Source organism: Ictidomys tridecemlineatus, chromosome 3 (genome assembly GCF_052094955.1).
Source record: "Ictidomys tridecemlineatus isolate mIctTri1 chromosome 3, mIctTri1.hap1, whole genome shotgun sequence".
Taxonomy (NCBI): Eukaryota; Metazoa; Chordata; class Mammalia; order Rodentia; family Sciuridae; genus Ictidomys; species Ictidomys tridecemlineatus.
The window spans coordinates 69,093,969-69,121,262 of NC_135479.1; the positions used below are offsets into that span (position 1 = coordinate 69,093,969).

Consider the following 27,294-nt stretch of genomic DNA (forward strand, 5'->3'; position numbering starts at 1 on the left):
TTTAGAATTGTGGGAATGTGGGGACAGTCCATGGAGAAGTGTTGGACAGAGTGACTACTATACCTGGAATTCAGGTAGGAGGAGAGACTCCTCCCTGAATTATCTAGATAGCTTCCCCAATTCCCCACTTTGTTTGTATAGACTTGATGTTTTCCAGAAGCAAACTCACTATAGGCAAAGAAGAGAAAACAAGGCATATGGACCATCAAAAAATCTGCCAGAAAGACACTCCTGGATTTCTGATCCAGAGCCCTAACACCAGTCCTCAGAGTCTGACTGTACATGGAAGGACCACCTGGGGATGCAGTGAGTATCTCACTGCTCAAAGATACCAACTTGGGTCATGCCATCCTGGGTCCCCAGGGCTCCTGTGCCCCCTTGGATGCCCCAGGTAAAAGAGGAAGAAGAGGAGTAGAATGAGGTGTCCACCTGGATACCTTAGTGGGTTTTGACTTTGTGTCCACTGCTGCAGCTCCATCCCGACAGGTCTGGGAGCACCTTACACTCCTCCCCTGGCAGGCAGGGCTCCATCTGACACCACCACCTCTGCAGGATGATAGAGGCTATTGGGGCAGGAGGCAGGAGTGCATCTCTAAGCTCTCTGCAAGCACAGCCAGCAGTCAAGGGGGGGGGTCTGTGAATGAGGTACACATTTCCACACACCCCTGGCATGGAGTCCCGTGTTTCCTTTGTCTTCTGCCTACTCTGGGATGCCCAGAGAGGAAGAAATGTTGAGGCTTGGGGACATAGCCCTACCAACTTTAATCCTACAGGTCCCAGCTTCTCACCAAAAACATTGAGGGGGAAAGGAGGCAGGTGAAGTTGTCTCTGAGGCAATCATGTCATTGGCACAGAGGTACCAATCTTCAGCTTGGTGTGTGTGAGCTACTATGCACCATGTGCAGAGGTCCACAGACCAGGAGGGCACAAGCTGGCATGCATGTGATCACACTGGGCATGGTTACTCAGATGCCACTTAAGCGTGAGAACAGAAGCCAGAGTGGGTAGGTGGGAAAGGGTGATGTGAAGGAACACAAGTGTTCATGTAAAGGCAGGGTTGAGAGTAGAGCATGTGGAAGAGGCTGGGGAGAGAGCAGTAGGTGAAGAGCCCAAGTCTGTCTGAAAGGCTGTGTGTGGCAGAAAGCCTAAAGTATGAGGGAACTTGTCTGTCGGTGTGGGCTGGGCAGTGAGGGACAGCATACAACAAGAGCTTTCCTTGTCTATAACACAGAGATAGTCATATCTGCCCTCCTGTCCCCCAGAGGGTGCCCCATCATTTGAGACTCTGATAATGAAAGCCCTGAGATGGGTATGAAATTGGATCCCCAGAAGATGAAAAGGCCCAACCAGACCTCCTTATCTCTCTGCTCAGAGTCTCACTGACCAGGGCCTAGTTTCTCACTCACCATCCTCACAGGAGGGCTTTGCCCGCATAGTGCCAACCACCTGGCTGGAAAAGCAGGAGCATTTTACGGTCTGGGAGTGGTCCTCGATGTGGTTCCTGTGGCAGCAGCAATGAGAAGCGATCACCTCACAGGTGCCCTGCTTTACAAAGACTGATGGGGCCAGCCACATCAGATCAGGTCCCCAGCCCAGGCCTCTAGCCCTGCTCCCCTCCCACCCACCTGCTGGTCCTTGAGCCGCTTCTACCTGCTAGGGAGAAGGCCTTTCCTTCCTTCCTTTCTTGTTTGTGTGTGTTGTGCGGGAACTACTAGGGATTGAACCCAGAAGCCCTCTACCACTGAGCCGCACCCCCAGCCCTTTATATTTTATTGGGAGATGGGGTCTCCCTCAGTTGCTGAGGCTGGCTTCAACTTGCCTCAGCCTCAGAAGTCACTGGGATTACAGGTGTGCACCACTACACCTGGTTGTGAGAAGGTTTTTAAAGAGATTTCCAGGGCTTTGGTTTTAGCTCACTGATGGACCACATGCCCAGCAGCATCAAGTCCTGGGTTCGATCCCCAGCATCACACACAGAAAAAATCCAATGGCAGGGGAGAAAGAAGCAGATGAAATCTGCTGTTCCTCTCCAGTGAAGCTGCACTAATCATCCTTTGGCAGACCCTGGGTCTGAGCAGAAAAAAGCTGAAGTCTGGCACCAGTTCCACCCCCACCTCCCTGCTTTCTCAGGGTGAGGGCAAGGTCCCCAGGGCTTACAGGAGAGGATTATCCACTTATATAGGCTTCAGTCATCCCGGAAGGAAAACCCCAGAATTAGGCCAGGAGGCTAGACTTAAACCCCCACCCGAGGGCCTCTCTCCCTGTAGAACACCTTCTGGCCTGGAAGGGACAGAACAGTGGGTCTGCCCAGGCATCCTCCTGATGGGGATAGCAGAAGGGAGCAGTTTCCTGGGTGATGAACAAAAAAGGAGTCAGAACCCTGAAATCTATGGATTGTACTTTGCCTCTGAGATCTGCTCACTGTGTGGAACAGGGTGGGGTGTTATCCAGTTTTCCAGGTGTGCTGGAAAACGTCCTTCCTAGTCCCTACTGCCTCCCCTTAACCTGTGGCATTTGGAGGCTGTGAGGAAGCAAAGGCCAGGAGGGTCCACAGCCACGTCAGGCACAATGCCAGCAGCCAGTGGCCTGAGTTCCAGTTCTGCATGGCCCTTTCACTCATCCTGTGGAGAGAAAGGCACACCTCACATAGCTCCAGACAGGAGGAGCTCTCCTAGTGCCCAGCCCCAGTTGCTTCTCTGTGCTATGCCCTCTGGGGGCAAGGGTGGGTAAGATGCCCACCTTGTCCCCAAGCAGCTCAAAGCCTGGCACAAAGTCACTGTAGGAAGCGATGGATGCCACAGAGAACAGGGGAGCAGGAATGGAGGACCTGAGGAGGAAGTGACATTTAAAAGGGGTCTTAGAACTGGGCACAGTGGCACACTTGTAATCCCAGCTGCTTGCGAGTCTGAGGCAAGAGCATCCAGAGTTCAGAGCCAGCCTCAGCAAAAAGCGAGGTGCTAAGCAACTCAGTGAGACCCTGTCTCTAAATAAAGTACTAAATAGGGCTGGGGATATGGCTCAGTGGTTGAGTGCCCCTGAGTTCAATCCCTGGTATCCCCCCAAAATTAAAAAAAAAATGGGCTGTGGTGTGGGAGGAACAATCATGCTAACTCCCATTTTTTTTCTGTTCTTAACCCAGGCATGCTCTTGAATCCTTCATGACTATTCCAAAAAGTAGGATAGTTATTACCTATTTTATAGATGAGCAAATGGAAACTCAAAAAGTCTGGACACAACCCAAACAGCCACCAGTGAAGGACTGGCTAAATGCTTTGAAGAGAATCTGGGCAGTCTCTTCCAAACAGCTGTGGAAACACAATGTAAAATGCTTTATTTAATGATGCATGCAGTGATCTCCAATGATAATCCACTGTTAAGAGGGAGCAGCAACATGTGGGACGATGTGTATAAAATGTGTAAAAGAGAGGGATTATTTATGCTGTTTGAATAGGCATAAACTAGCTCTGGAGCCACATGTGGTGATCTGTACCTGTAAATCTCAGCAACTCTGGAGGCTGAGGCAGGATTGCAAGTTGGAGGTCAGCCAGGGCAACTTAGTGAGAGCTTACCTCAAAATACAATCAAAGGGCATGCACTTCGGAGGCCAGATAAGTCTGGCTGAAGATTCCTTAAATGGTGTGTCCTGCAGTGTCCTGTTAGTAGGTTCTATACCAGGCTCCGATGTCATTGGTGTAGGATCATATTTTAATACTGTTCCTAAAATTTCATTTAATACCAAGATGTCTTTGACTTGATTTTATTCTTTGTAATTCTAGAAACGAGATTGTAGTTTAGCCATTACTGATATTTTTTAAAAAGGGATATGATTTCTTGCACAGCGCTTCAAAAGAGAAACAAGCTTCAGTTCTCAATGCTGACCTTTCTTTTTCAGGTACAAGTTTTCTAGCTCAGACAACTGAGAAAAACTATAGACCATTCTTGAAGCATTGGTTACACGTTGATTTTCTATATTGCAAGCAGATTGGGCTGTGATGGGTGTTGTGCAGGCAGTTACAGGATCTGACAACCTGGGAGGTTCTGTACTAAAATCTTACTTTGTATCAGTTTTAGTACAACAAAATAAAGGACAATTTCAGAAAAAAAATAATTAAAAATAAAAATGGCCAAGGAGGTAGCTGGCAATAGAGAAGCCCTGAGTTCAATCACTAATACTGCGAGCACACACGCGCGCGCACGCGCGCGTGCACACACACACACACAGAGCACCAAACCAAACCAAAGGATTGTGACAAGTATTTAAAAGGTTGAGTTATGTAGTTCCTAGAATATACAAGTCAATAAAATGTTGATAGGTTTCCTCCTTCTTTGTCCACCTCCTCAGTGATTTTTGCAAGAAAGATCTACATGTAGGTAAATACGGTATGTAACACATCAGACGGGGGCTAAGCGTCACTAACGGCACAATAATACAATAGGAGTGGGAACTGTATTCCTGGTTGGGGATCCAGAAGCACTTCCAAGAATAGTACCCTTGGAGAAGTAGGTAGGAATTGGACTCAGGGAAATTCCAGGCAGTGGAAGGAAGGGAATATGAGGCAGAAAGGTGGTCTGGGTCTGGGTCTGCAGGTCCCAGAAGGTCCGCAAGGATTCTAGTGGCAGAGAGTGGTCTTCTGCACACACCATGTCCCACTTAATCGCCCGCGCTGGCACCCGGGTTTCCCAGTTCTGCCTCCGGTGAGCGCCCAGGTGGGGCAGGAGCGGGTGCTGTTTGGAGGGCAGCAGCGGCCCTTCCTGATGCCACCCAGAGTGCCTCTAAACTTTCTCAACTTTCTCAACTTTCTCTACGCCCATCTGCCCCTAGGGGCTGGAAGGCGGGGCAGAGGCCGAGTCCTCCAGGGTCCCACCCGCTCCGGTCACCGCCCACTCCTCTGCAGTCCTGGCAGCTCACAGCGACTCTCCTTCCAGCCTCTCACCCAGCCCGGGCGACCCTTGGCCTCCTGGGTCTGGGCCAGAGGCCAGCCGAGCCAAGGGCTGAAGGAGGGCGGGGGCGGGGCTCGACCCCTAGGGTCATTCTCAGCCTCCTGCACCGGCCACGCAACTGGAGGCAATGGAGCGGAAGGTACTGGAGTCTGGGCAGGGGGAGAAGGGCGTACCAGTTCCCGGAGGAACACTTTCCTCCTCTCCACTCTCTGGGAGCTTGGGCGGGTCCAGCGAGGGGTTTTGGCCCGTTCCCTCCCCTTGGACGCAGCATCCAGGCTGCGCTGGGGTCCAGCCTGCTTGGCTCCTCCGGACTGCAGCGAGGGGTCCCAGGAGCGGCCTGGCAGGGGCTCTCTCCTGCTGAGGCCCTGATGGGAGCCCTTTCCCTTCCCTCCCGGTTTCCCCTAGCCTCCCCCGCGGAACAAGGGAGCGGCCTTGATCTCCCTAGGCGAGGGAACCCAGCCCAGAAGCCCTGGCTAGCCCCAAGCTAGACGGCCCAGCGCGGACCTGGCCTGGGGTGCTGGGGATGGGCTGGGAGTTCTCCTAGGCCCAGACGGTGGAATGGATGGAATAAGGGCGCAGTATGACCTTTGGGGGCTGCCATTGTTCTGCGGAGGTTGGACACTGCCCTCGAAAGTCCTTGGAAACTGCCTGGGGCATGGGGTAGGGGAGACCTGGAAGGATCCAGCCCGTGTGTGTTCGTTCATATGAGTGTGTGAAGGAATCTACCCTCCACACTCCCCAGCTAGGCTAAAGATTTATTTTAGGGGTGTCGGCTGGGGAGCCCGGGGCACAGAGTTCTCTCAGTTCTGGCTTTAAACTTGAGAAAGAGGTGTCAACTGTAGAGTGAGTCTTTCCCAAACTTCAGGGGAAGTGAGCCAGGTAGGAGGCCCACTGGATCTTCGGGAAAATCAAGAGAATGAGCTAGGTATCCCACATATCTTGTCTCAGGGGAGGCGCCAGAAGTTCCAGGCTCCGTTCCAGCTCCACTTCAGTCTCTGCGTGGGGTTTGGTTGCCCCTTTTAGGGTCAGTGGGGCAGTTCCTCTGGGGTTTCCTCTCACAGGGAACTATTGTTCATGCTATCTTGGCCTTGGGCCTTGTGTCCTGGCTTGGCCTGGGCTGCTTGCTCTTCTGGCCCAACCAGAGCCTGGAGGGAAAGTCTTCTGAGCTGGAGGTTCCAGGTCACTTAATTCATGTCCTTGTCCTGAAGTTCTGGCCTCTGCCTCCCACCATCTGGTGCCAGTTGCCTTGCTGGGGGATGACAGTGGTGCACTCTTGCCTAAGTGACTGGTAGATCAGTAGTGATTGTCCTCTATCCGCACTGCCTGGGTTGGAGTTACCCCAGCCCTGTTTACACAGCTGCATAAGTTGAACTAATGGGAGTAGGTGGGGGAGTTGGAAGAAATCCTAGTGTCAGTCACCTGGGTAGACTTCAATGAACCCCTGTTTGCAAAGGGATGTGCTGGCAGGGCACATCTTCCCTGTCATTTGGGGTATCAGCAAGAGCCCCTCTGTGATCCCGAGAGTGGTTCCGATAAATTCTCAGTGACTCATGTCCTCTTCCCCCACATCCCAGTTTTCTGAAGGTGTAAGTGGAGGAGAGGGAGTGGCCATCTAGCATCTCACTGTTGAAGAGAAACAGCCTGGGGCTGGAGTATTCTGCTTCCTAAAAAGCAGACCCAGGCTATATAATGTGAGGTGGTGGAATGCAGGGACTAGAAGAGCTCAGCCCAGCATGACAGGATGTGGGACTGAGGAAAAACTAGGTTTGAGGCAGAGATCAGGTTACCTACCATACCCTGTGCTCCCTGCCTAGTTGGTGGAGGGACTGGTCCTCATTTGACATTTCTTTTGGGGCTCCTCTCAGCCCAGGCTCTAGCTCCCTCCTTCTTCCCAACAGCCTAGATTTCATTTCAGCTCTAGAGCCCACCCTCTCTTTCTCCCTGACTGCAGGGCTGGGAATCTAGCTGGGTGGAGTTTGGCTCCCCTCCCTGGGGAAGGAGGAAGTGAGGGGAGCTGTGAAGGTGTGATGAACTGCAGGTGTGATGAACTGCTCCTTCATGTGTGTTGGTGATGAGGGACACATGCTAACCCTGGGAAGCTGACTCCTTGCCCTGAGTCACAGGGAGGGGTGGGCAGGGCATAAAAGTGAGCTGGACAGAGGGAGGAAGGGGCTGTTCCAGAGTGGGTGGAGGTGATTCCCTAGTGGATTATTCTGTCTCTCTGCTGTGGTGGATGCATGACTCCCTACAGTGTAGTCATTGTCCCCTACTAGGGGCTGAGTAACCTAGTGTTGCCACCAGGCCCAGGAGGAAGAGGGGAGGAAGGCAGGCTGTCCGAATGTGCGCTGTGGGCACTGCCTGGACTGAGCCTCCTTTGTGTGACCCGGGGTTTGGGGACAGGGTGGGGTGGGTCAGAGAAGCTGCTGGCTGCTGCCTCTATCCTCTGTCTGGGTTTTCCTCCTCCTGCTGTCCTTTCCACCTCTGAGGTGCCATGTAGAAAGGCAGAGACTCTGGAGGCATATAGCCCTTCTTTGAGTGCTGTCCTTGACACTCTGATTATCTAACCCTCAGAGAGTTTCCTTGTTGGTCAAAATGGGAAGTGCACCATTCACCTAACAAACCACTGGAAACTGAGGTAAATAATTTTTGTCAAAATACCCAACAAAGAGTGGGTGTCACGACCCCGTTGCCCGCAAGGAAGACGCGACTCACGAATCTTTTTTCAGCAGTTTATTCAGGCCCTTGATATTTTTTTCTAATAATTGGGCACCTTGGGGCTTTGTAAATATTCCTTCTCTTACGTATCAGCCACCCAGTAAGTGGTTATGCTAGTATCTGGTTTTGTAGAGGGACTCCTTGTTTTTGACTAGGCAGGCGTGACTCAAGCTGAGGGACAATCTTTTCTAGATTACACCTTAGCAATTATTAAACCTTAAATGTATCAAATCTTGTTACAAATGAAATCTATCTCATGACTCCAATATGCAAAGCAGATAAAAGCTGGCTTTTCTGGAGGCATCCCTGAACACCTTGCTGAATGTTTCCCCTCAATTGAGTGGATAATGTTGAAAGTCATGTTTTCTGGTTCTCAAGTGGGTTCTTCCACCTCGCACTGCTATATTTTAACCCATTGGAGAAGACCTGTCCCTGCCCCAGAAATTAGGAATCTTAAACTCTGTTTCCTACAGGATTGGTGCTTGGGAAGAATGTGCCAATGCAAGCCCCCTTTTTTGTTTTCTCTTCCAGGTTTGTGGAGAGGTTTTGGAGGCCACAGAGCAGTTTTTGGACTACCAGGTTTTTTCCCTAAATCACTACTGCCTCTTGTTTGCCAGCCCCAGCCATGGCTGCAATCAGAAAGAAGCTAGTGATTGTGAGGGATGGTGCCTGTGGAAAGACCTGCATCCTCATTGTCTTCAGCAAGGATCAGTTTCCAGAGGCTACTTCCCTACTGTCTTTGAGAACTATATTACAGACATTGAGGTGGACAGCAAGCAGGTAAGGCCAAGAGCCCTTTCCTATCCTGCCTTGGAACTCTGTTCTTGGTCACGTAGTATGTCCTTCCTTACCACTCACTCACATTTTTGTTTTATTTTCCTGTGGGAACAAGTAAAATTTGAGAAATGAAACTGTACTTTTAGAAAACCTGGATATAGTCACATATGGAGGTACATGCCTATCATGCCAGCTACTCAGGAGGCTGAAGCATGAAGATTGATCACAAGTTTGAGGTCAGTGTGGGCAACTTATCCAGACCCTATCTAAAATAAAAAGGGCTGGAGTGTGGCTAATTGGTAGAGTACATGCCCAGCATGTGTGAGGCTCTGAGTTAATCCCCAGTACCCCAAAGAAAACCTGGATATATCCTCTGGTTCTACCACATACTCGCTGTGTAATCAGGGCCAAGTCCCTTTGCTTCTGGGTTTAAACTCCCCACCACCACAAAATGGTGATGATAGCATGACTTACCCCAAAGGAGTGTGAGAATTAAAGTGGTATTCACAATAGCAATTCATTTGAGAACACAAAAATCAAACACATTTTAGTGACTTTTGTGGGAGAGGGGTTACTAGGGGTTGAACCCAGCAGCACTTTGCCACTAAACTACATCCCCAGCACTTTTTACTTTTTTAAACAAATTGAGACAGTGTCTTGTTAAGTTCCCCAGGATGGCCTTGAACTTGGTAATTCTTCTGCCTCAGCCTCCCACATTGCTGGTTTATAGGTATGCAGCAGTACACCCAGTTTACATCTTAGAACTTTAAAGAAAGACTCAATTGAGTTTGTTATCACTGTGATTAATATGGTGCCTTGCACACAGCAGGACTAGTGGTTTGAGAGGATCTCTGTGTATAGGTTGGGGCCCTTGGGGTCAGCTATGTATTGCCCATTTGTCAGGTGGAGCTGGCTTTGTGGGACACAGCAGGGCAAGAAGACTATGAATGTCTTCGGCCTCTCTCCTATCTGGACACAGATGTCATCCTCATGTGCTTCTCCATTGACAGCCCCAACAGCCTGGGTGAGGACTTTGGAGAGAGGTGGTGGAGATGCTTTGGAGTCAGCCATCTTCAGAGGCTGTTAGGATGGAGTCACAAGGGCCACACAGGCTCTGCTGGCTCCTTTGTTGTGGCATCTCCAGTGTTTGGAAGGGCTTGGGGGAGGATATGCTACAAGGGACGGGGTTTTGAGGTATGAAGGAGACCATAAGCCTCAGACTGCTATGGGAAGGAAGACCAGTGCTCACATGCTTAAACTGAGGTACCTGTTGGGACATGTCTGTGCAGAAAACATTCCTGAGAAGTGGACCCCACAGGTGAGCACTTTTGCCCCAATGCGCCCATCATTCTAGTGGGGAATAAGAAGGACTTGAGGCAAGATGAGCATACCAGGAGAGAGCTGGCCAAGATGAAGCAGGTGGGTGGGGCTGCCTGGTAGGGAACCCTGGGGAGGAAGGTGCCCTCTGAGGGGTTACAGGCTGGGGCAGAAAGGAGCTCTCTCTTCAGCCAACTGTCCTGTGTTAAGCAGTCATAGTGATATCTACCTCCTCCTCTCCCATGTGTGTGCCCTGCTAAGAACCAGAAGGAACCTCAGTATCAAATCAGATGATCATAGAATGAAGTGACTTGTCCAAGGTCACTTGGCATTTTAATTTATTCCAGTTTATTATTCTGTCTTTGGAATTGGGGCTACTGAGATGAATAAGGAAGTCCTTGTCCACGGGAGACAGCTTATGTTTCACTTAGGGTATGCAGACTGTGCCATCAGTGTACCTGGGGAGGAAGGGCATCATCAATGGCTGAAAAAAGGCTTAGGGGGTGAGGGAGCTGGCTTATTCAGGGTCTCACTAAAGTGGCCCACTGACCAGAGGAAGAGTTTATTACATGAAGCTGCCAGGTTATGGAATAGAGACTATCTTGAGAGGATAATTATATAAGGCAAGGTTTTAAACTGGGGACAGCAGGCAGAGGATGGGTTGGGAGGATGATGGATAAGGTATTCATTTAGGAGGTAGCCAACACACATTCAGGCAAAACATATGTGGACCATAGGGTCTGCGACTAGGTGGGAGAGAAGGGGCTAGTCTGGGGACAACTTTGAATATAAACATGAGGTTTAGATCCCTGCCTAGGGCAGCTGGGGCCTGGATGCTTTGTGGGCTCAAGGCTGGAGGAGGTATTTGTTATAGTTACTATACTTATGGGTGATGTGGTGAGAGGTGCACCTAACCAACAGCTTCCTCTGCCTTATCTTCTGTCTTCTCAGGAACCTGTCCGATCTGAGGAAGGCCGGGATATGGCAAATCATATCAGTGCCTTGAGTGCTCTGCCAAAACCTATGAGGGATTGCGGGAAGTTTTTGAGATGGTCACTCAAGCTGGCCTCCAGGTCCGCAAGAATAAGCGCCAGAGGGGCTGTCCCATTCTCTGAGATCCCCATGGCTCCTGATGCCCTTTTCCTTCACAGGGGCTTAGGAATCACCCACCTGCCCTTGAGCTCCATCCTTAGGACTCCATGCTGAAGGCTCCTTTTTCCAGTTCCCTCATGCCCAGGATTGCATTCTTTCCCTAGCCCCCAGAGTGGTGGCAGGCCTGCCCTCCCTCCCTGTCCTCTGGGAGCTGGGCCTGTGGCCTGCCCTTCTTGAGCAGTGCCTTTCCCTGCTGCCTTGGTCCAGGGGTAGGGCTCTTGCTCCCTTTGGCCCTCCCCAGAGGATGGTCACACACCAGCACTTTATATACTTCTGGCTCAGAGGAGCATTTCTAGGGTAGGTAGATTGGGGTTTCTCCTTTGGGCAGGGGCCTTGTCTCTCACTGCACTTGGTGGGGGGCATGAATAAAGGCCACAGGTTCCAACACGTGTGTGGCAGTTTCCTGTTTCCTTTGTCTGGTTCCTATCTTGGCTACAAGCCAGAGTCCCATCTCTCTCTTCATTTCCAAGTTGCTTGCCAGACTGGCCCCCTGTTGGCAAAGGCAGGACTAGGGTAGAAGGGTGGAGTCTTAGAGCAGAGATGAGGTCATGCCTGGCTTAGCCTGGGAGGTGGGTGAGGGGCATGGTCTCTAGCCTGGACTAAACTTAGAAACTGGTGGGTGGCTTCCCACTGAGTTTCCTCCCCTGGACATGGAGGCTGTGAGGAGATGTGGCCCTGGACAGGGTGTGACAGTCTCACCCTCTTGCAGGTCAGCTTGGGGACACAGGAAGCTGGGGCCAAGATGAGGAGACACGATCAAGAGGCTTTTGCATAGAACAAGATTTTTTGTTTTCAGAGTTTTTCTTCCTTCCCCTTCCCCCATAACAATGCTAACAAGCAGCTTAATGTGTCATTCTCCCCAGCAGTGGAAGGGGTGAAATGGCTTGGTTGTAAACACCCTCCCCCAGCCTTCCTGTCCCTTAGAGGGGCAGCTCAGCTTGGTTCTGGTTCAGGGTTGGGTGCAGCAGGCTAAGGATTGGCTTAGTGTGAGAAGGCAGGCAGCTGTGGCTTCAGAGCTCATTCCTCCACTGGGGCGCCACTTGCAGGGACAGGCCCCCTTTACTCTCCCACTCCTGGGGGAGGTAGTCATGACCATGGGGCCCTAGAAAGAAAGGAGGTATGCTTTGTCTTCTTTATCTTCTCTTCCAACACTGTCCCCTGCCTGGCCCACCCTGGCCCAGCCATACCTAAGGTAGAGGGGCTGAGCTTGCTCAGATCTTGAAGTAAGTTCTGTCCATTCTTTAGGTCCAGTTTGGCAGGAAAGGGATACCCTGTATACCCTCTGTTTTCTGTACAGAACTCCAGGAATCTGTAGGGTACAGAGATGTTGGCACACAGAGCTGTGCAGGCCTGGATGAGGAGTACCAGCGCAGGCTCGAGGCCAGGCCTGGGTCCTGCCACATCTGAGCCTTGGTTGCTCAAGCTCTAAATGTCAGCTCACTTACAAATAAGAAGGAGGTTTTATGAAGATCAACTGATCCTGAGGATTGAGCCATAAGCAGGTACTAATGAAGATAACAGCTGCCTAAGCTGGGACTTGTGGCCACCATGAGGGATTACAGGGCAGGAATGCTCACGCTTTCCAGTCAGGGTCATGGCCCAAGAGAATGGGGTTGCCCACTATGATGAGCAAAGCTTTGGCCCAGGTCACAGCCACGTTGAACCTCTAGAAGGAAGAAGTGGTGGGGTCAAGGGAAGGAAGGGCCAGAGGAAGGAAGAATTTCTGCCACACCCACCAGCCCTCCAACCTTGGGGTTCTTAAGGAAACCCAGGTTAAAGTGCAGATCAAGCTGCATAAAGCTCTGTCTGCTTCGCACAGTAGAGATGAAGACCACGCTGGGTTCTTGGCCTTGGAATTCTTCCACAGAGCCCACCTAGAAGAGATAGAGGCAGGGCGTGAGAATAGTTGGGTTCAAGGGAAACTTAAGGGACGTCTGCCCAATGGCTCTTGAGCTGCAAGGAGGGTACACTGGGCAATTGTCAATCAGTGGGTGAGTGCTGCCACAGGGGACAGGAAGCATGCTCTGGAAGCACAAGCCTCAAGAGTGAAGCTAGCTCTGGAATCGGGCCTGTAAAGCCATCAGAACAAAGCAAACAGTGTTGCAAAGAACACAGTAACTACAAACAGTGTTTCTGAAACTTTCCTGGAGATAATCAGCAAGTACTTGTTAAGACTATGGAACCTGGGGCCCTAACCCAGATCTCCTGATCAGAATTTTCCAAGGCAGATGTCTCCAAATCTCAAAAGAGTAGGTTTCAGGCTTGTAACTGAGGAGCTGTAAAAAATACTAGTGCCCTGGCTCTGCCCCCAGATATCAGTGTTAATTGGCTGGGAGGGGCCCTGGTAGTATTAAAAGCCCTCCAGGTGATTTTTCTCTGTACTAAGAGCTTCAAATCACCATCTCAGAGCAAGTGTTAAGCTACTGAGGGTGGAGATGAGGTGACAATATCACATGACAGATGGGGGTAGGCTGTGGCATTTGGACTTCATTCTTAGGGCAAAGACCTCAAACCTGCCCAATCACAATGACCTGGGAGTTTGTTAAACATGCAGGCTTCCTGATCCCATGCCAGAACTATAAGCTGGAGCTTTGAGGAGCAAGAGGATGGGGAAAAACCCAGTTCTGTCCAAGGCAGTGGAGGTGGGACAGGGACATGGGCTAGACTGAAGCAGTGGCACAGGAGCTGAGGTCTCTGATTTGGGAAAAAGAAGGGTACAAAGAAGGTGAGAATGAATGTGAAGTAGTGTGTCACCTTCAAGTCCTTCCAGTCTCCGAAGCTCCCTGTCAAGTTTGGTGATGCAATAACGGATTTTTTCCACCTGGAGTGAAGGGAAAGGCATCTTTCTCTTATGCAGTCACCTCAATTCAAGAGTAACCAGGCAGGAAGGAGGTCAGAGAGCTGGGGAGCAAAGAGGGAGGAGGCAGCTGACCTCTGCACTCTTCTGAGATACAGGGCCAGCAGAGGCCAGGGCTGTTCGAGAGGTATCACCTGGGGGAGGACCCATCCTTGCTGGGAACTGAGGGCCTGACCTGCTTCCCGTATGGCGAGATAACTCCAATGCTTCATGGGCTCAGGCGGAATTTCCCCTTGTTAGAGGAAGGGGCCAGGAGCAGCTTCAGGTAGGAGGTCACCGTGGCAGCCTCTTCAGGGTTGAAGAAGGTTGGGCTATTGCACTCACGCTCATCTTTGCCCATCACACCATGAAAGATGATGGGAAATCCCTGGTCACAGGGTTAGAAGAAATCCTCAGCTGGACTTCCCTGCTTCCCTTCCTTCCCACTCCAAAACCCTTGCAGGCAATAAGGAAGCTTAGGCCAAGGTGACAACTGGAGGGACCCCTGGTGTTCAGTTGAGCCTTTTCCTACCTTCAGTAAACAATCAAGATATGGGGGTGGGGGCCTGAGTCCTGCTATTTCCAGCCTCACCTGTTGAGGCAGACCCTGTCAGTGGCAGAAGCACTCGTGATCCACCACATCTGCACAGGCCTGCAGCTCTCCATCGTAGTAGAGTTGGTTGGGAATGTCCAGGATGGTGGGATGGGACCTGAGAGGCAGGAGGGAGGGAGAGTAGACCAAGGCCTGTATTACTTTTGTCCTGCCCTGAGGGGACAGGCTTTAGGCCCACACATGAGCATCTTGCTTCCTGCTTCCTGCATAGCAGGACACATTCACCTGCAAGCTCTCCTGCCAGGCATTGCACACCACATAAAGCAGAACTTGTGGGTCCATAGGGATCCAGTGACCAGTGAAATTATTATTATTTTTTTCAAATTACTTTTAAAAACTAAGATTTTCCAGGCATGGTGGTGCATGCCTGTAATCCCAGTGGCTTTGGAGGCAGAGGCAGGAGGATGACCAGTTCAAAGCCAGCCTCAGCAAAAAGCAAGGCACTTAAGCAACTCAGTAAGACCCTGTCTCTAAAAATACAAAATATGCCTGGAGATGTGGCTCAGTGATCATATGCCCAATTCAATCCCTGGCACACTCCATCCCTCAAAAAAAAAAAAAAAAAAAAAAAAAAAAAAACTAGGAAATTAGGGACTCAGCTTTCAATTTTGCCAAGGAAGGGCAGTACAAAAATAATGTATCACTTCCCATTTCCCTTATTTGAGATAATATGTTAAATCCAAAAATAAAAGTAATAACGACACAATAACATTTCCTTTTTGCAACTGTCCTATATGGTACTCATCCAAGCATTTTTAATGTCTAAACTTATTCAGTAAAAGAAGTATATAAACAGAGTGTGGTTCTGTGTGCTTGTAGGTCTAGCTAGCTATTCAGGAGGCTGAGGCAGGAGGACTGCCTGAGGCCAGCCTGGGGAACAAAGAGACTCTTAAAAAAACAAAACAAAACAGAGCTGGCTAGGTAACTAAGTGGTAGAATTTTTGCCTAGCATGTGTGAGAGCCTGGGTTCAATCCCCACCACTGCAAAACAAACAACCCTGCCTAGCCCTCTAATTGATAATATGTTTATGAAAAACTATTAATTTTCTCATTTCTCCTTGGATTGCCTGGAAATGCCATCTGAGACAGACATCAGACACATCCTGGTGTCTGACCACCCACATATCTAGATAATCTCACTAGTCCAGAATGAAACCACTAGCTAAAGGAGGCATCCGACCTTCCAGTCTATAGTCCTTTCTGCATCACAGAGGCGCAGAGCACCAGGAATGCAGACCAGAGCCTCCTGCTGGGGTGCAGTGGGTGCAAAGGCATGGGCTAGCAGTGGTGGGAGATGAGGGTGTGGGCATATCTGTAGTTTCATAGGAGCTTGGTTATGAACTGAGGTGATGAACTTGGTCATAGTCATCAGGGCCCTTCTTGTACAGGGCATTGTAGGTGAGCAGCCGTTCCAGCAGCGAGTACCCCATCCCATACTTCTGTGTCAGTGAGGACCGCAGCACAGGTTCCAGCTGTCAAGGGTCTCCAGCCAGCAGCAGTTGCCCTCCTGGATTGCCTGTTTCCTTAACTTCCATCAGTCCTAGAAGGCAAAGGTGGTATGAGGAGAAAGGTAAGTGATGGGATCTCCCCATGCAGGGTGGCACACCTGCAGCCCACCCTGAGCCGCTCACCTGCTATGGCCACCAGACTCTCAGGTTCCATGCAGTGGCCAGCATCATCGATGACGATGTGTGTGAAGTGATCAATGGGAAACTGGGCTTATACCAACCTGGGAGGTGTCAGGCCAGGCAGGGTCATCCCCAGGTACTCAACTACCAAACCTGAATGCTCACCCAATCTGGTCTTTCACTCACCCACTGAGAACCCTTCCCCATCTTCCCAGCCCACTACCCTTTTATTTACACACACACTCCCCACCTGCTGGCCATGATGAGAGTGGTAATTAAGATGCCGTATTCCTGCAGTTCCTTCTTGGCAGGAAACACATACTCCCCCTTTTTCGCATCCCTGTTACAATAGGACTGTGGATTGTGAAGCAACATGAGGCATCAGCTTGGCTCTACCCATGCCCACCCTCACTCTGGCAATGGGCCACTTTATATACAAGGAAACTGAGGCCCAGGGAGGGTTCTCACCCACCCAAGGGTGAGGATCCAAGTCTCCCTACTTTTCTGGTTTACCCTTAGAGTCTCCCAGACATCTGCAATCCCTTGACCCTCTGCACTTCCCTTACCTTAATGTCCTCAAGTACCATGTGGATGTCCCTGCTGGGGGCCAGGAGGCAGTAGATGGATATGGGCAGATGGACCCAGAGCCGCTGACAGAGAAGGTCAGCACCCGAGTTGGATGGCGCGCAGGCTAGGATGTGAGCTTCAGGCAAGTGCTTCACCACCTGAGATGCGGACAGGTAGAGTGTGGGAAGCAGTTTCCCAAACTCTGGTGACTCACACTGGGGCAGTGCAGCATCTGCCTCCCACAGCCAAGGGAGGCAGTGATATAAAAGACAAGTTCTATCCTGGAGCCCTGCTAGTCCAATTAGCACTTTGACGTGGGACAACAACTGCAATAAAACACACAAGTCTATGAATATCGAAATGCAAAAAGTCACTCCAAGAGCCACACAGTGCCCAACCTACCCAACAGTGCTCAACAGCCACACTGACTCTAGCTCCCCACTTTTTTTTTAATTGTAGTTGTAGATGGACAGAATGCCTTTATTTTATCCGTTTATTTTTATGTGATGCTAAGGATTGAACCCAGTGCCTCACCCATGCTAGGCAAGTGCTCTGCCACTGAGCTACAGCCCCAGCCCTCCCCACCTCCTTTTGATGGCTGATGAAAAACAAGAACTTTCAGGGAGATGAAGGAAATCAGAATTTGGGGAAAACAGCTCCATCTGAGGGAGTCAAAGATATAGGTCCCAGGTTTATCCTCAAGCCTCACCTGCTTAATGGTCTCCACTAATGTGACAGTCTTGCCAGTGCCTGGAGGCCCAAAGATGATGTAGGGGGCTGAACATGTGGTGTCCATAACAATGTGCTTTATGGCCTACAGCTCCTCTGGGTTTGACTCCAGACTCTGGTCATACAGCCTGGCAGGGAGGCTGGGAATCTGAACTTCAACTTATCCAGCATCCCAGAGGCCTCTAGGACTCCATCCCCAAGCCCCACACTCCAACCAGCCCTGGAGTCTCCTGCCCTCAGTCTCACTTGAGCTTCACATCTGAGATCAGCAGCGGGACCCCACGGGAGGCCACATGAAAAAGCATGGACCATAGCAACCAGTGCCCTGTCAGTTCCAGGGCCCGATGCTGGACCTGCAAGGGCTGGTGGTTGAAGGTGAAGTTCACCTTGAAGGTCAGCCCATCCACAAATCGGCTCAGGAGGGTTTGGATAGGGAGAAAGGTAGAGGAGCTCCAGTTAGGTGGGCCAGACTGTAAAAAGCCAGGACCTCCTTCCGCCTCCCTCTGCTCTACTCCCTGTTTTCAAGAATTCCATAAAAGCTCCCTAGGAGAGGCAGCTGCTGAGGTAGCTCAGAGTTCCCTGGAAGAAAAGCCCCTGCCCTGTGCTTGGGATCCACTCAACCTAGGAGAAAGCCTCTTGTCTCCCCTGGCCTGAGGGAGAAGCTTGAAGAAGGGTTCCCCCAACACCCACCTCATGGAAAAGCTCAGTTTGACACGGTCCAGTTCCACTTTGTGCATGAAGCCCTTGTAGGTGATGGGGTCCTCCTGGTGTGTCTTAGAGGACAGAAGGGAAAAGAGGTGGTCCCCCTGCAGCACTGAGGGGTGGCTCTCGGTCACACCAGGAACCTACAGGGTGTGAAAGTAAGCAAGCTTCTGTCCCAAGCATGGTCACTGAAGGACCCAACCCCCAGGCTCTCCAGATCTCTGAGGGACAAAAACTGAGGCTCTGGCCTTCTAACCCAAGACTCAGAGAGCTGCATTTTCCCTGTTTCCCTTCCTCTCCCACCAGACAGGAGTTGTGGGGAGAGGAAGAATACAACCTTCCCAAGCTGCTCACAGGTTCAGAACTCCAGGGTGCTAGTTTAAGGCCTGGCAGCTGCTTCCCACTCTACTCAGCTGCCCTCTCACCAGCTCAGTTCTACTCTGCCTTTAAAATATTGTTAAAACTCATCTCCTGTAGTCATCTTGCCATGATCATCCTTGTTCTCTCTTCCCACCTGCATTTGTGTGGAGAAATTCATTCTCGTGGATAATTCTGGTCTAAGGTACACATATTCAAAATCTGTGTGTAGAAAGGGGCCTATGAATTATCCAGTCCAGCTCTATGCTTTTCAGATAAGGAACCTATGGCTCAGAGAAAGCAAGGATCTTGCCCAAGATCACACAGCCAGTAGTAGCAAAGTCTAGATTAAAACCCCAATGTCCTTTTCTGACACCATTTTGGGCAAAGGATGCCCACCTTACCCCTTGCTGACGCTTCTGGGGCAGGAACCATTTCATCCTTCTTCTAGGGTTGCCCTGTATTTAGGAATGGCCTATAGAGGTTGGCTGACTTGAGCTTGCCCTTCCTGCACCTGATCTGAGCCCCAACCTCCAGCGTGAGCAGCCTGGGGTTCTGGTCCACGGAGTCCCTGGTCATGGGCACCAATTCCAGGTCATAGTGCCGGATGTCGTTTTCCATCTGCAGCTCCTCCAGGTGCAGCAGCAGTCGGAGTTTCACCTCATAGTTCCTCCACGTCAGGGCTGTCTCCAGCTGGGCCCTGGCAGTGATGGTTGGGGGATGAAGTGGGAAGGGCAGGAAAGGGACAGGTCAAGCACCCCCATGACCAGGAGCATCTACCCTCTCCCATTTGCAACGAGGAACACACCAGGAATCAGAGAAGACCAAAAAGACAGAGAAATGGATTGGGTCAGAGGCCTTGAAGAAGGGAGCCCCAAGTCTTGCTTCCTCCAATGTCCTTGACCCAACCTCAGACCTGACTTGAGTATCCGTGGTAGATCTTATGGCAGAAACATTCTTCCCCAGATCTTCCTTCCATGACTCACACCCTAACCTCATTCAAATGTCATTCTCTGTTCAAATGTCACCTCCTCAAAGACACCAGGACTGACTGCTCTCTGTAAAACATCACCAATTCATCCCCTTGTCCTGCTTTGGTTTTACTTTAGCATTACTTGAGTTCTTCAAAGCACTCACCAGAATATGGAATGTACAAGATAAAATAAAAGAAATGATCAGTGCTCACTGTTCCCCACCAGAATGGGCAAGGCCCATTTGGAACAGCACCTGGCAAGTGGGCATGCTCAGCAAGGGTGAACGAATAGAGCCTGGGAGGCTGGACTGACATCCAAAGCAACAGGCAGAGGCAAGCAGGGAGAGAGAAGACAGGAGTGGGGTACCGAGGGGAGGCACTTACTTGATCTCAGCAATCTCCTTTGAGGCAGTGAAGATACTTGTTCCCTGAAGAAGGATGGGGAGCAGCTGCCTGAGGCGTGGGGGTAGGTAGTAGGTCCCCAGTTCCATACTTAGCTTCAAGCCATGGCCTTTAGCACTGCAGAAGTGGGGGGAAAAGCTTTCATAAGCATTGAACTTGTCACCTTCAAGACTCTGGGAATGCCCCTCCATGGAGGATGCACAAGGACCCCTGTGATGCCATTGCCAAAGGGTGGTCAGCAGCCTCTGCCCAAGGACATGGAGCTCACTAGCTCATGTGGCTGCTCGGTCCATGGCTGGACCAATTTTGGAAAGCCCAATACTTGGAATATTTAAAAAATATTATTTATAATACATTTTCATTATTAAAAAAGAATCTGGCAAAAAATTATAATAACATTTTTACCATCCTGAGACAGCCAATGTTAATTTTGGGGGGTATGCAGGATTCCAGATTAATTTATATTATATATATATATATATAGTTTTTGTTTGGGGGTACCAGAAATTGAACCCAGGGGCACTTTACCACTCCCCAGGTCCCAGCAGCTCCCAGAGCATCGTGGCTGGGAAGTAGCCCACAAAGCTGGTCTTAAATTGCACATGCAACTCATAGCATTCACCTGCAGGAAGAAGGCTGAGTGAATGGGAGTGGGAAGGGAAGGCAGGGACCCTCCCACCAACATGCTGACCCCGACACTCCCCCAGCCAGACCCATCCTGAGAGGAGACCACTGGACAGCCACAGTGTGTGCTCCAAAGCTGCAGCCCTGCTAGGACAAGCCCTGCCCACCAGAGTTCTTCCCTTTGGAAAGCTACTCACTGGGGCCCAGCAGGCAGGGCAGCTTCTGGTCACCATAGTAGAAGGCAAACTGGGGTGTCCAGCAGAGAGGGAAGAGGTGACTGAGGGTAGCAGGTTTGTTTCCTCTGTTCCGGAGCCTCAGGGTCAGCACCTCCTTGTGGTTCAAATCCCAGCAGATAAGGAGCTGCTCATCTCAGGCTTCATGGGGCCCTTGGACTTCCACATCCACCCCATGCTTCCGGTGAAGATACTCAGCCCTGGGGAGAGTGGGAGTCAAGGGTAGGGGCCAGGGCAGGAGGGGCCTGGGCTGGGGGATGCCCTGGGGAGAGTGCCAGCCATGCTCCCACCCGCAGCCAAGCCCCCCAAATGCTTCCCCCATTCCTTAAGGAAGAGGCCTCCCCACAACCTGAGCAAACTACTCTTTTCTTGGTTAGACATCCCCTTCCCCCATGCCCTGAGCACCCCTCACAAGCAAGTGTGTGTGCACCAAGAAACACACACACACATGGACACACACCTGTCATAAAAGTTCTTGGCTAGCAGTGACTTGTGGTGCTTGCTGATATCTGAGCTCAGCTTCATTCTCCTCTTTTCTGGGAGCCGCGAGTCAGTCCAGCGGTCCAGTTTGAAGAACCTAACCTGAGTCTTGGTGACATAGGCCAGATTTGCCTTGAGAGGCACTCAGACTGAACCCAGAGATTCCAGTGTGTGACCACAGTGCAGCCTCTGAGGCTCCCAGGGCAGCCTAGGGGAGGGGACAGGTCTCCCAAAGATGAATGGACACTACCCAGGAAAAAGAGGGAGGGCACAGTAAGTCAAGGTGAGGGGGTGTGACCTCGCTACCTGGGCCGTTACTGCACTCTGGGAGCCTAGCTTCCCTCCGTTATGAAATGGGAATGGCAAGGCATGCCTCTTTTAAAGGTTGCTGTGATCCTCACCCAAGATTGTAGCAAGCCACTTAACCCAGCACCTGGCACATAAAAGACCTCAGTAATAGGGAGTGATGATTAGTATCACATAAAGTTTGGTTGCACTAAAGTGAGAAGTGCAAGGGGAGTGGCAGGAGGCAGCAGAGGTAGGCAGGGCCCAGGATTCCGCCGGGGGTGCATAGGCCCTTACTTGATCTTGAAGTGGGGGTTATAAATGGTTCGAAGCTGCTTGCGATCTGTCTCCATGTCCAGTCCTCGAACGACTAGGAAGCACTGGCCCGTCTCCCGGAGCTGCCCGCAGCTGAACATATAGGGCATCGCAGTGGCGGCTGCTGCCCAGGCAGGAGGGTCCGTGGAAATGAAACTGAAAGTCGCCACCGCGGCTGGAAGTTGGCGGCCCTGTGATGAGGGTGCAGAAGGGGGAAGCTCCTTACCTCTGACCTCCTGCTCCTGCAAGCTCCCTTTCCCCTACCAGGCTTCCCTCCGCAGTTTTTTCCCTACCCTTTGGTCTCTTTGTCTTATCCCCTCCCCCTCTTCGCATTAACTCTTTCCTAAGGAGTCTGACCCCTCCCTCAGGGCCCTTCCCTTACCCCAAGCTCCCTCCCCTGGCTTCCAGCCAGTATCTGAATGTGGCCATCACCAAGGGCCCCCAAACAGCCCAGGAGGACCTCTGAACCTCTGCTAGGGATACTCCCTAGCACTGGAGGCTACTTCCACCCTCCACATCCTCAGGACTTATTGAAAAGCAGAAGTGCTTTGGGTCAGCTGCAGTTGGACTAGGGCAGCTCATCCAGCACCTCCCAGAGACTAGCAGAGACATAAACCAGCAAGCCAGCCAAGCAGGCGGTCACGCCCTCCCCCCCCATATTCCCTGTGGGGCTCAGATGCAGGGAGGAAGGCATGAGTCAAAGAAGTTTGGGGTAAAAGAACTAGAAGTCCCTGAGATAAAGGTGTGTATATGTGGGAGAGAGGGACAAGGGGTTCTGCCAGGACGAACAGGAGTCATTTTCTTCACCGCACAGGCTTCATTATGTTGAAAGGCTGGTGATTCTTACCCTTGAGCCACATATTTGGGCACTTAATTACACTCCAGTCTGTATTGCTCTTTAATTGTTAGTAGTATTTAAGTAAGGGTTGCCCCAGTCATCAAAATAAAATTAGGTCCCTGAGAGCAAGGTACTGTTATGTTAGGCAATAAATGATTAACAGCAACAGCATGAGTACCAGGAAGAGAAACTGTTTAGACGAATAAAGGGGTGGAGCTACCACCAAAACAAATATAACAAGCCTTTTGCATGTTTATCCTCCAGAAAGAAATAACAGAAACCCACAGTAGGATGGGATAAAGATAAATATAAAAAATTATATCAAATATACAAATACACCATAAAGAAGTTCCAAATACATCACAGCTTGTGTTGTTCTCAAGTAGTTCTCCATAGGAGGCCACACAATCTAACCTAGTGTGAGGAAATGTCCAGAACCGAAGTCATTCTCCAGCTGGGCTAACCTTGTACCTTCTTCCAGGCCAACAGTATAGGAAAGCCAGGAATAAGAAATAACAGGCTTTAGCAACAGGGAATGCAATGTCAGTGAGAATCAAAGCTACAAGGATGGGGAAGATTAAGCAGGGGAAAACACAGCCAAAAGATTTTACCCTTTTTTCCCCTCCCCCAACTACCCGATGAAGCCCCAGAGGAGTAAAGATGGTGAACAAAAAATTGCTCTTGCTTACCATCTCAAAAACCTAACCTACCATCTACCATACCCAAACCCAAGGTCTTGCTCAATTCTGACCAGCAAATCTAAGTCTCCATTATTTTTGAACACATAACCTTCTTTCTCTGGGCAAACCTATCTTCTGGATGTCCTTAAAACAATTGTCTTGTAGTTAAAATGGGTAAAAATTTTGTTACTATGTGGCTTTGTTACAGTGGAACTTTTTAAAAATCAATTTCATCTGGAAAGTCTACTTCAGGTGGAATTGTAATTGTTATTTTCACACAGGGGGCTCTAGATGTCTAGAATAGTTTTTGTTAGAACACAGATCACTCTACTTCAGGTGAAGGGAAACCCCTCCCACAAACTAAGTGGCCTCCTTTAGGGTCAAATATTACCTTCCTAAAACTAAAACTGGGGGCTGGGGTTGTGGCTCAGTGGTAGAGCACTTGCCTAGCATGTTTGAGGCACTGGGTTTCATCCCTGGCACCACACAGGCTTCATTCATTAAAGGCTGGTGATTCTTACTCTTGAGCCACATATTTGGGCATTTAATTACACATAAAAATAAAGGTATTGTGTCCATCTACAACTAAAAAAACAAAAACAAACTAAAACTGGGTGTCACCAGATTAAAGGACTTTTTCAATTTTGGAGCATGCACAGAGCACTGAGGGCACTATCAGTTGGAGGATCCCAGGTTCATTGTAATATCATTTACATTGAATAAGCCAATGATAGAGAAACCTCAATAACTGCCACAAATACATAATACTGAGGTGGGAAGTTTTCAGATCAATATAAAAACCCAACACATGGAAAAACCCAGACTGCTTCTTTCATTAAGTTTTCACCTTTAATATCCAGCTTCTGCAGAGCCTTCCTTAAATCTATTTGCACTTCGAAGTAGTTAAAGTTCATTTTAGTGAGTCCAAATAGCACTGAAGGCAGTTTGAAAGTTAACATTGGCGAACATTACTAATGGAGTAAATCTCCCAATAACACTACTTTGCAGGTAGAAGCTTTGTTTTTTTCATTAATTGAATTGTTAGTTGGGTTGTATAATTCAGAATTTCAATGTTCTCCAATCTTGTTCAAACTATACTCCCTAAGGCAACTAGAAATAGCTGTTAAACCTAAAATACTGAAATTGGTCAGTCTACCACAGACCAAAGGAGAAGCTACAACATTTGAGCCTCATTGTTCCAGGATCCTGCATTTACAAGTTCATGTATTTAGTAAAATTTATGTGGAACCCAGCCTGGCTCACATCATCTTGCAATGGACAGGTAGAGCAGTGGAAAGTTGGCAAGTTCCCAGTACACACGTTCCCAAATGAGGCACAGCACTCTGATGTTCTGCCTAGTTTTAGCTCTCATATTATAAAAAGTGTCCTTTTTGGCCTTGTTTTAGCCCTCATATTATTAAAAAGTTGTACTTTTCATGGACCATTTGGTGCTCTTTTGCCACTTTGTGTTTTTTGCTGCTTAAAATGGCCCCAAAGGATATTGCTTAATGCTGTTTAGTGTTCCTAAGCACAGGAAGGCTTTCCAGTGAAAATTCCTTAGATTAGCTTTATTCAGGCACAAGTCATAGTATTTACCCATTCCACGTCCACAGACATTATAAAATATAACTACTCTGAATAATGAGAATCACCTGTATATCCGTATACATAACAGAATACTTTTATCTTTGGTCCTGTGGATTGAACCCAAGGGAGTTTTACTAGTGAGCTACATACGCAGTTCTTTTTTTTTTTTTTTTTTTTGACCGGTTCTTACTAAATTGCTGAGATTACAAGCATGTACCACTGCACCCAGCAACAGAATACTTTTTTTAAAATATTTTTTTAGTTGTAGGTGTACATGATATCTTTATTTTTATGTGGTGCTGAGGATTGAACTCAGAGTCTCACATGTGCTAGGCGAGCGCTCTACTGCTAAGCCACAAACCAAGCCCCCCAAACTTTCTTTGACTTTCCTCAGGGTAGGTTGCCGAACAACTTGAAGGTGGTTATGAATGTGTGATTCACTTGGTAGTTCTTTTTTTCTTTTTTGGTTCCAGGGATTAAACTCAGGGCCACTTTACCACTGAGCCACATTCCCAGCCCTATTTTGTATTTTGTTCAGAGACAGGGTCTCACTCAGTTGTCTAGAGCCTCACTTTTGCTGAGGCTGGCTTTGAACTCTCGATCCTCCTGAGCTGCTAGGATTACAGGCATGCACCACCATGCCTGGCTTCAACTTGGTAGTTCTATATAGAACTTTAAATTAATAAATTGGCATTCAGATGTATAAATTGGTCTTTTCTGAATTTAGAATGTGTCAAGGTTTGCCAAGTTATCTCATGAACTTAGATGAGTCTAGCATCTAGAGCTTTGGTTGATTATAAAATAGAACTGGCACTAGAACTAGGCAAACAATAGAGACAAACACGAAGGCTCAGATGAAACAAATAGTCTTCAGCAGTGTCATTTCAAACCCAGATATAGATGTGAGGCCTCATAGGAAACTCCTTTATGGGTAGCCTTTGGCCCAGGATACCATAGGGTGATTTCATCAATGTGTGCTAAAACAGGCACAATTTAAGCAATTATTCTGCTGAAGAAGTTTAAGAAAGTCAGGGGTCTCTGCCAGAGATGCCAAGGGGGGTTGATTTCCTAGCATTTACACAAGCAACTAAAAGTTTTAGATAGCCTGAGATTTCAACTTGTACAGTCTTTCTGGAATAAAGAAATGAATAAGATAGTTTGGGATAGGCTGACAAGGTTTATCAAGTTAAATGTAAAAATGTTTGAAACTGTTTGCATTACAATAATGGAATACATTAAATGTCCCTCAAAAAGGTGGAAATTAAACTGACTTTAGGTGGAAGGTGAAGAAACTCCCTCTGGTTCTCTGTTGGGAAACAGGATAAAAAGCCTTTTCCACAGGTCATCAGTAGCTAAGCCAGACTTGGAGGAGAGGAAAGCAGCATTTAAAGTTAAGGCAATGTGAAATATTACCCAAATTCCAGGTGCAGGAATTCTTTAATTTCTACTTCCAGCCTAGTGACTGCCATCTATAATGGGTAGAGAAGATAACTTTTTCTTTTGGGCATTAATATAAATCAACAAAACCTTTGACTTGCTGGTAGCTTTTGGGTGGAGAGTGGTTCCTACTTTGCTAACACACACACACACACACACACACACACACACACACCACCAACAACAATTAAAAAAGCTGTCTTGCCGAGTCTTTGATATTTACTGCATAGTTGAAAGTAGGGCTCTTCTTGCAAGCAGCCTGAAGTGATCTGTAAGAATGATTCCTTACTCAGCTGACCTAGAAAACCCTACAAAATCATCCAAGAGATTGAAATCTGCATATTCACTTTAAGAATACCATTAAACTGCTCAAACCATCAAGGATATGACTATCCAAAAAGCCAACAAGTATCTGAAAGTTGTCACTTTAAAGATATTCTGGTATTACAGTGGAGTTGGTAGGTGTGCTCAGGCCAAACAGTGGGGCTGGACACAGGGTTGGTGGCCTAAACAGAATGAACTTTTGTTGATATGCTCAGAGATGCAGAAAGTAGCTGGGTCCAGTGGTGCACACCCGTAATCACAGCAGCTTGTGAGGCTGAGTCAGGAGGATTGCTGAGTTCAAAGCCAGCCTCAACAACTTAATGAAGCCCTAAGCAACTCAGTGAGGCCCTGTCTCTAAATAAAATAAAAATATGGCTGGGGATGTGGCTCAGTGGTTGAGTGCTCCTGAGTTCAATCTCTGGAACCCCCCACCCCAGTGTCCCCAAAATGCAGAAAGTAATGTTAAACTTTAGGTGAAGATTCTCTGATCACTGAACAGATCCAGGTGAACAAAGCACCCAAAATGTACACCAGAGTTCATGGTCAGATTAACCTAATCATAAACTTTACTACAGAGATAAAAAGGAACAAATTATTCCTATATCAAAAGAGGAAGTTGGACAGAAGAAAAACATATCCCAGAAGAAACTAATAGAAAGTTAAAATACAAGATCAAATACATTGAATTTCTTACCTTGAGAAGAAAGGTTGAAGAGATGCATCAAAAAGGAGAGAGGCTCAGATACTTTTAGAACAAAATGGGTATATTTCTATTGAAATAC

At 48.9% G+C, this 27,294-nt stretch overlaps 2 protein-coding genes and 1 pseudogene across 3 annotated transcripts; 1 reads left to right on the top strand and 2 right to left on the bottom strand.

Moving 5' to 3' along the window:
* Window positions 1–438: 438 nt before the first annotated feature.
* On the bottom strand, window positions 439–2,620 carry LOC144375661 (chemokine-like protein TAFA-3). The gene is made up of 3 exons (XM_078041111.1): window positions 2,506–2,620; window positions 1,407–1,556; window positions 439–563 (listed from the first exon to the last, which is right to left on the bottom strand). The coding sequence occupies exons 1-3, from the start codon at window positions 2,618–2,620 to the stop codon at window positions 439–441; spliced, it is 390 nt and encodes a 129-aa protein (XP_077897237.1).
* Window positions 2,621–4,989: 2,369 nt separating this feature from the next.
* On the top strand, window positions 4,990–11,289 carry LOC101965486 (rho-related GTP-binding protein RhoC). The gene is given in 7 exon segments (XM_078043084.1): window positions 4,990–5,080; window positions 8,188–8,436; window positions 9,337–9,457; window positions 9,723–9,752; window positions 9,755–9,852; window positions 10,702–10,750; window positions 10,753–11,289. Coding segments are annotated over 7 exon segments (672 nt in total). The 5' UTR covers window positions 4,990–5,068; the 3' UTR covers window positions 10,866–11,289.
* Window positions 11,290–11,667: 378 nt separating this feature from the next.
* LOC110597445 (helicase MOV-10-like) lies at window positions 11,668–27,265 on the bottom strand (annotated as a pseudogene). Its single transcript, XR_013436459.1, has 17 exons — window positions 21,027–27,265; window positions 20,238–20,766; window positions 19,692–19,826; window positions 18,866–19,034; window positions 17,966–18,120; window positions 17,522–17,725; window positions 17,256–17,403; window positions 16,546–16,704; window positions 16,230–16,333; window positions 15,983–16,080; window positions 15,667–15,891; window positions 14,331–14,451; window positions 13,935–14,126; window positions 13,657–13,723; window positions 12,651–12,776; window positions 12,090–12,568; window positions 11,668–12,004 (listed from the first exon to the last, which is right to left on the bottom strand). The product of XR_013436459.1 is annotated as a helicase MOV-10-like (transcript).
* Window positions 27,266–27,294: the final 29 nt, after the last annotated feature.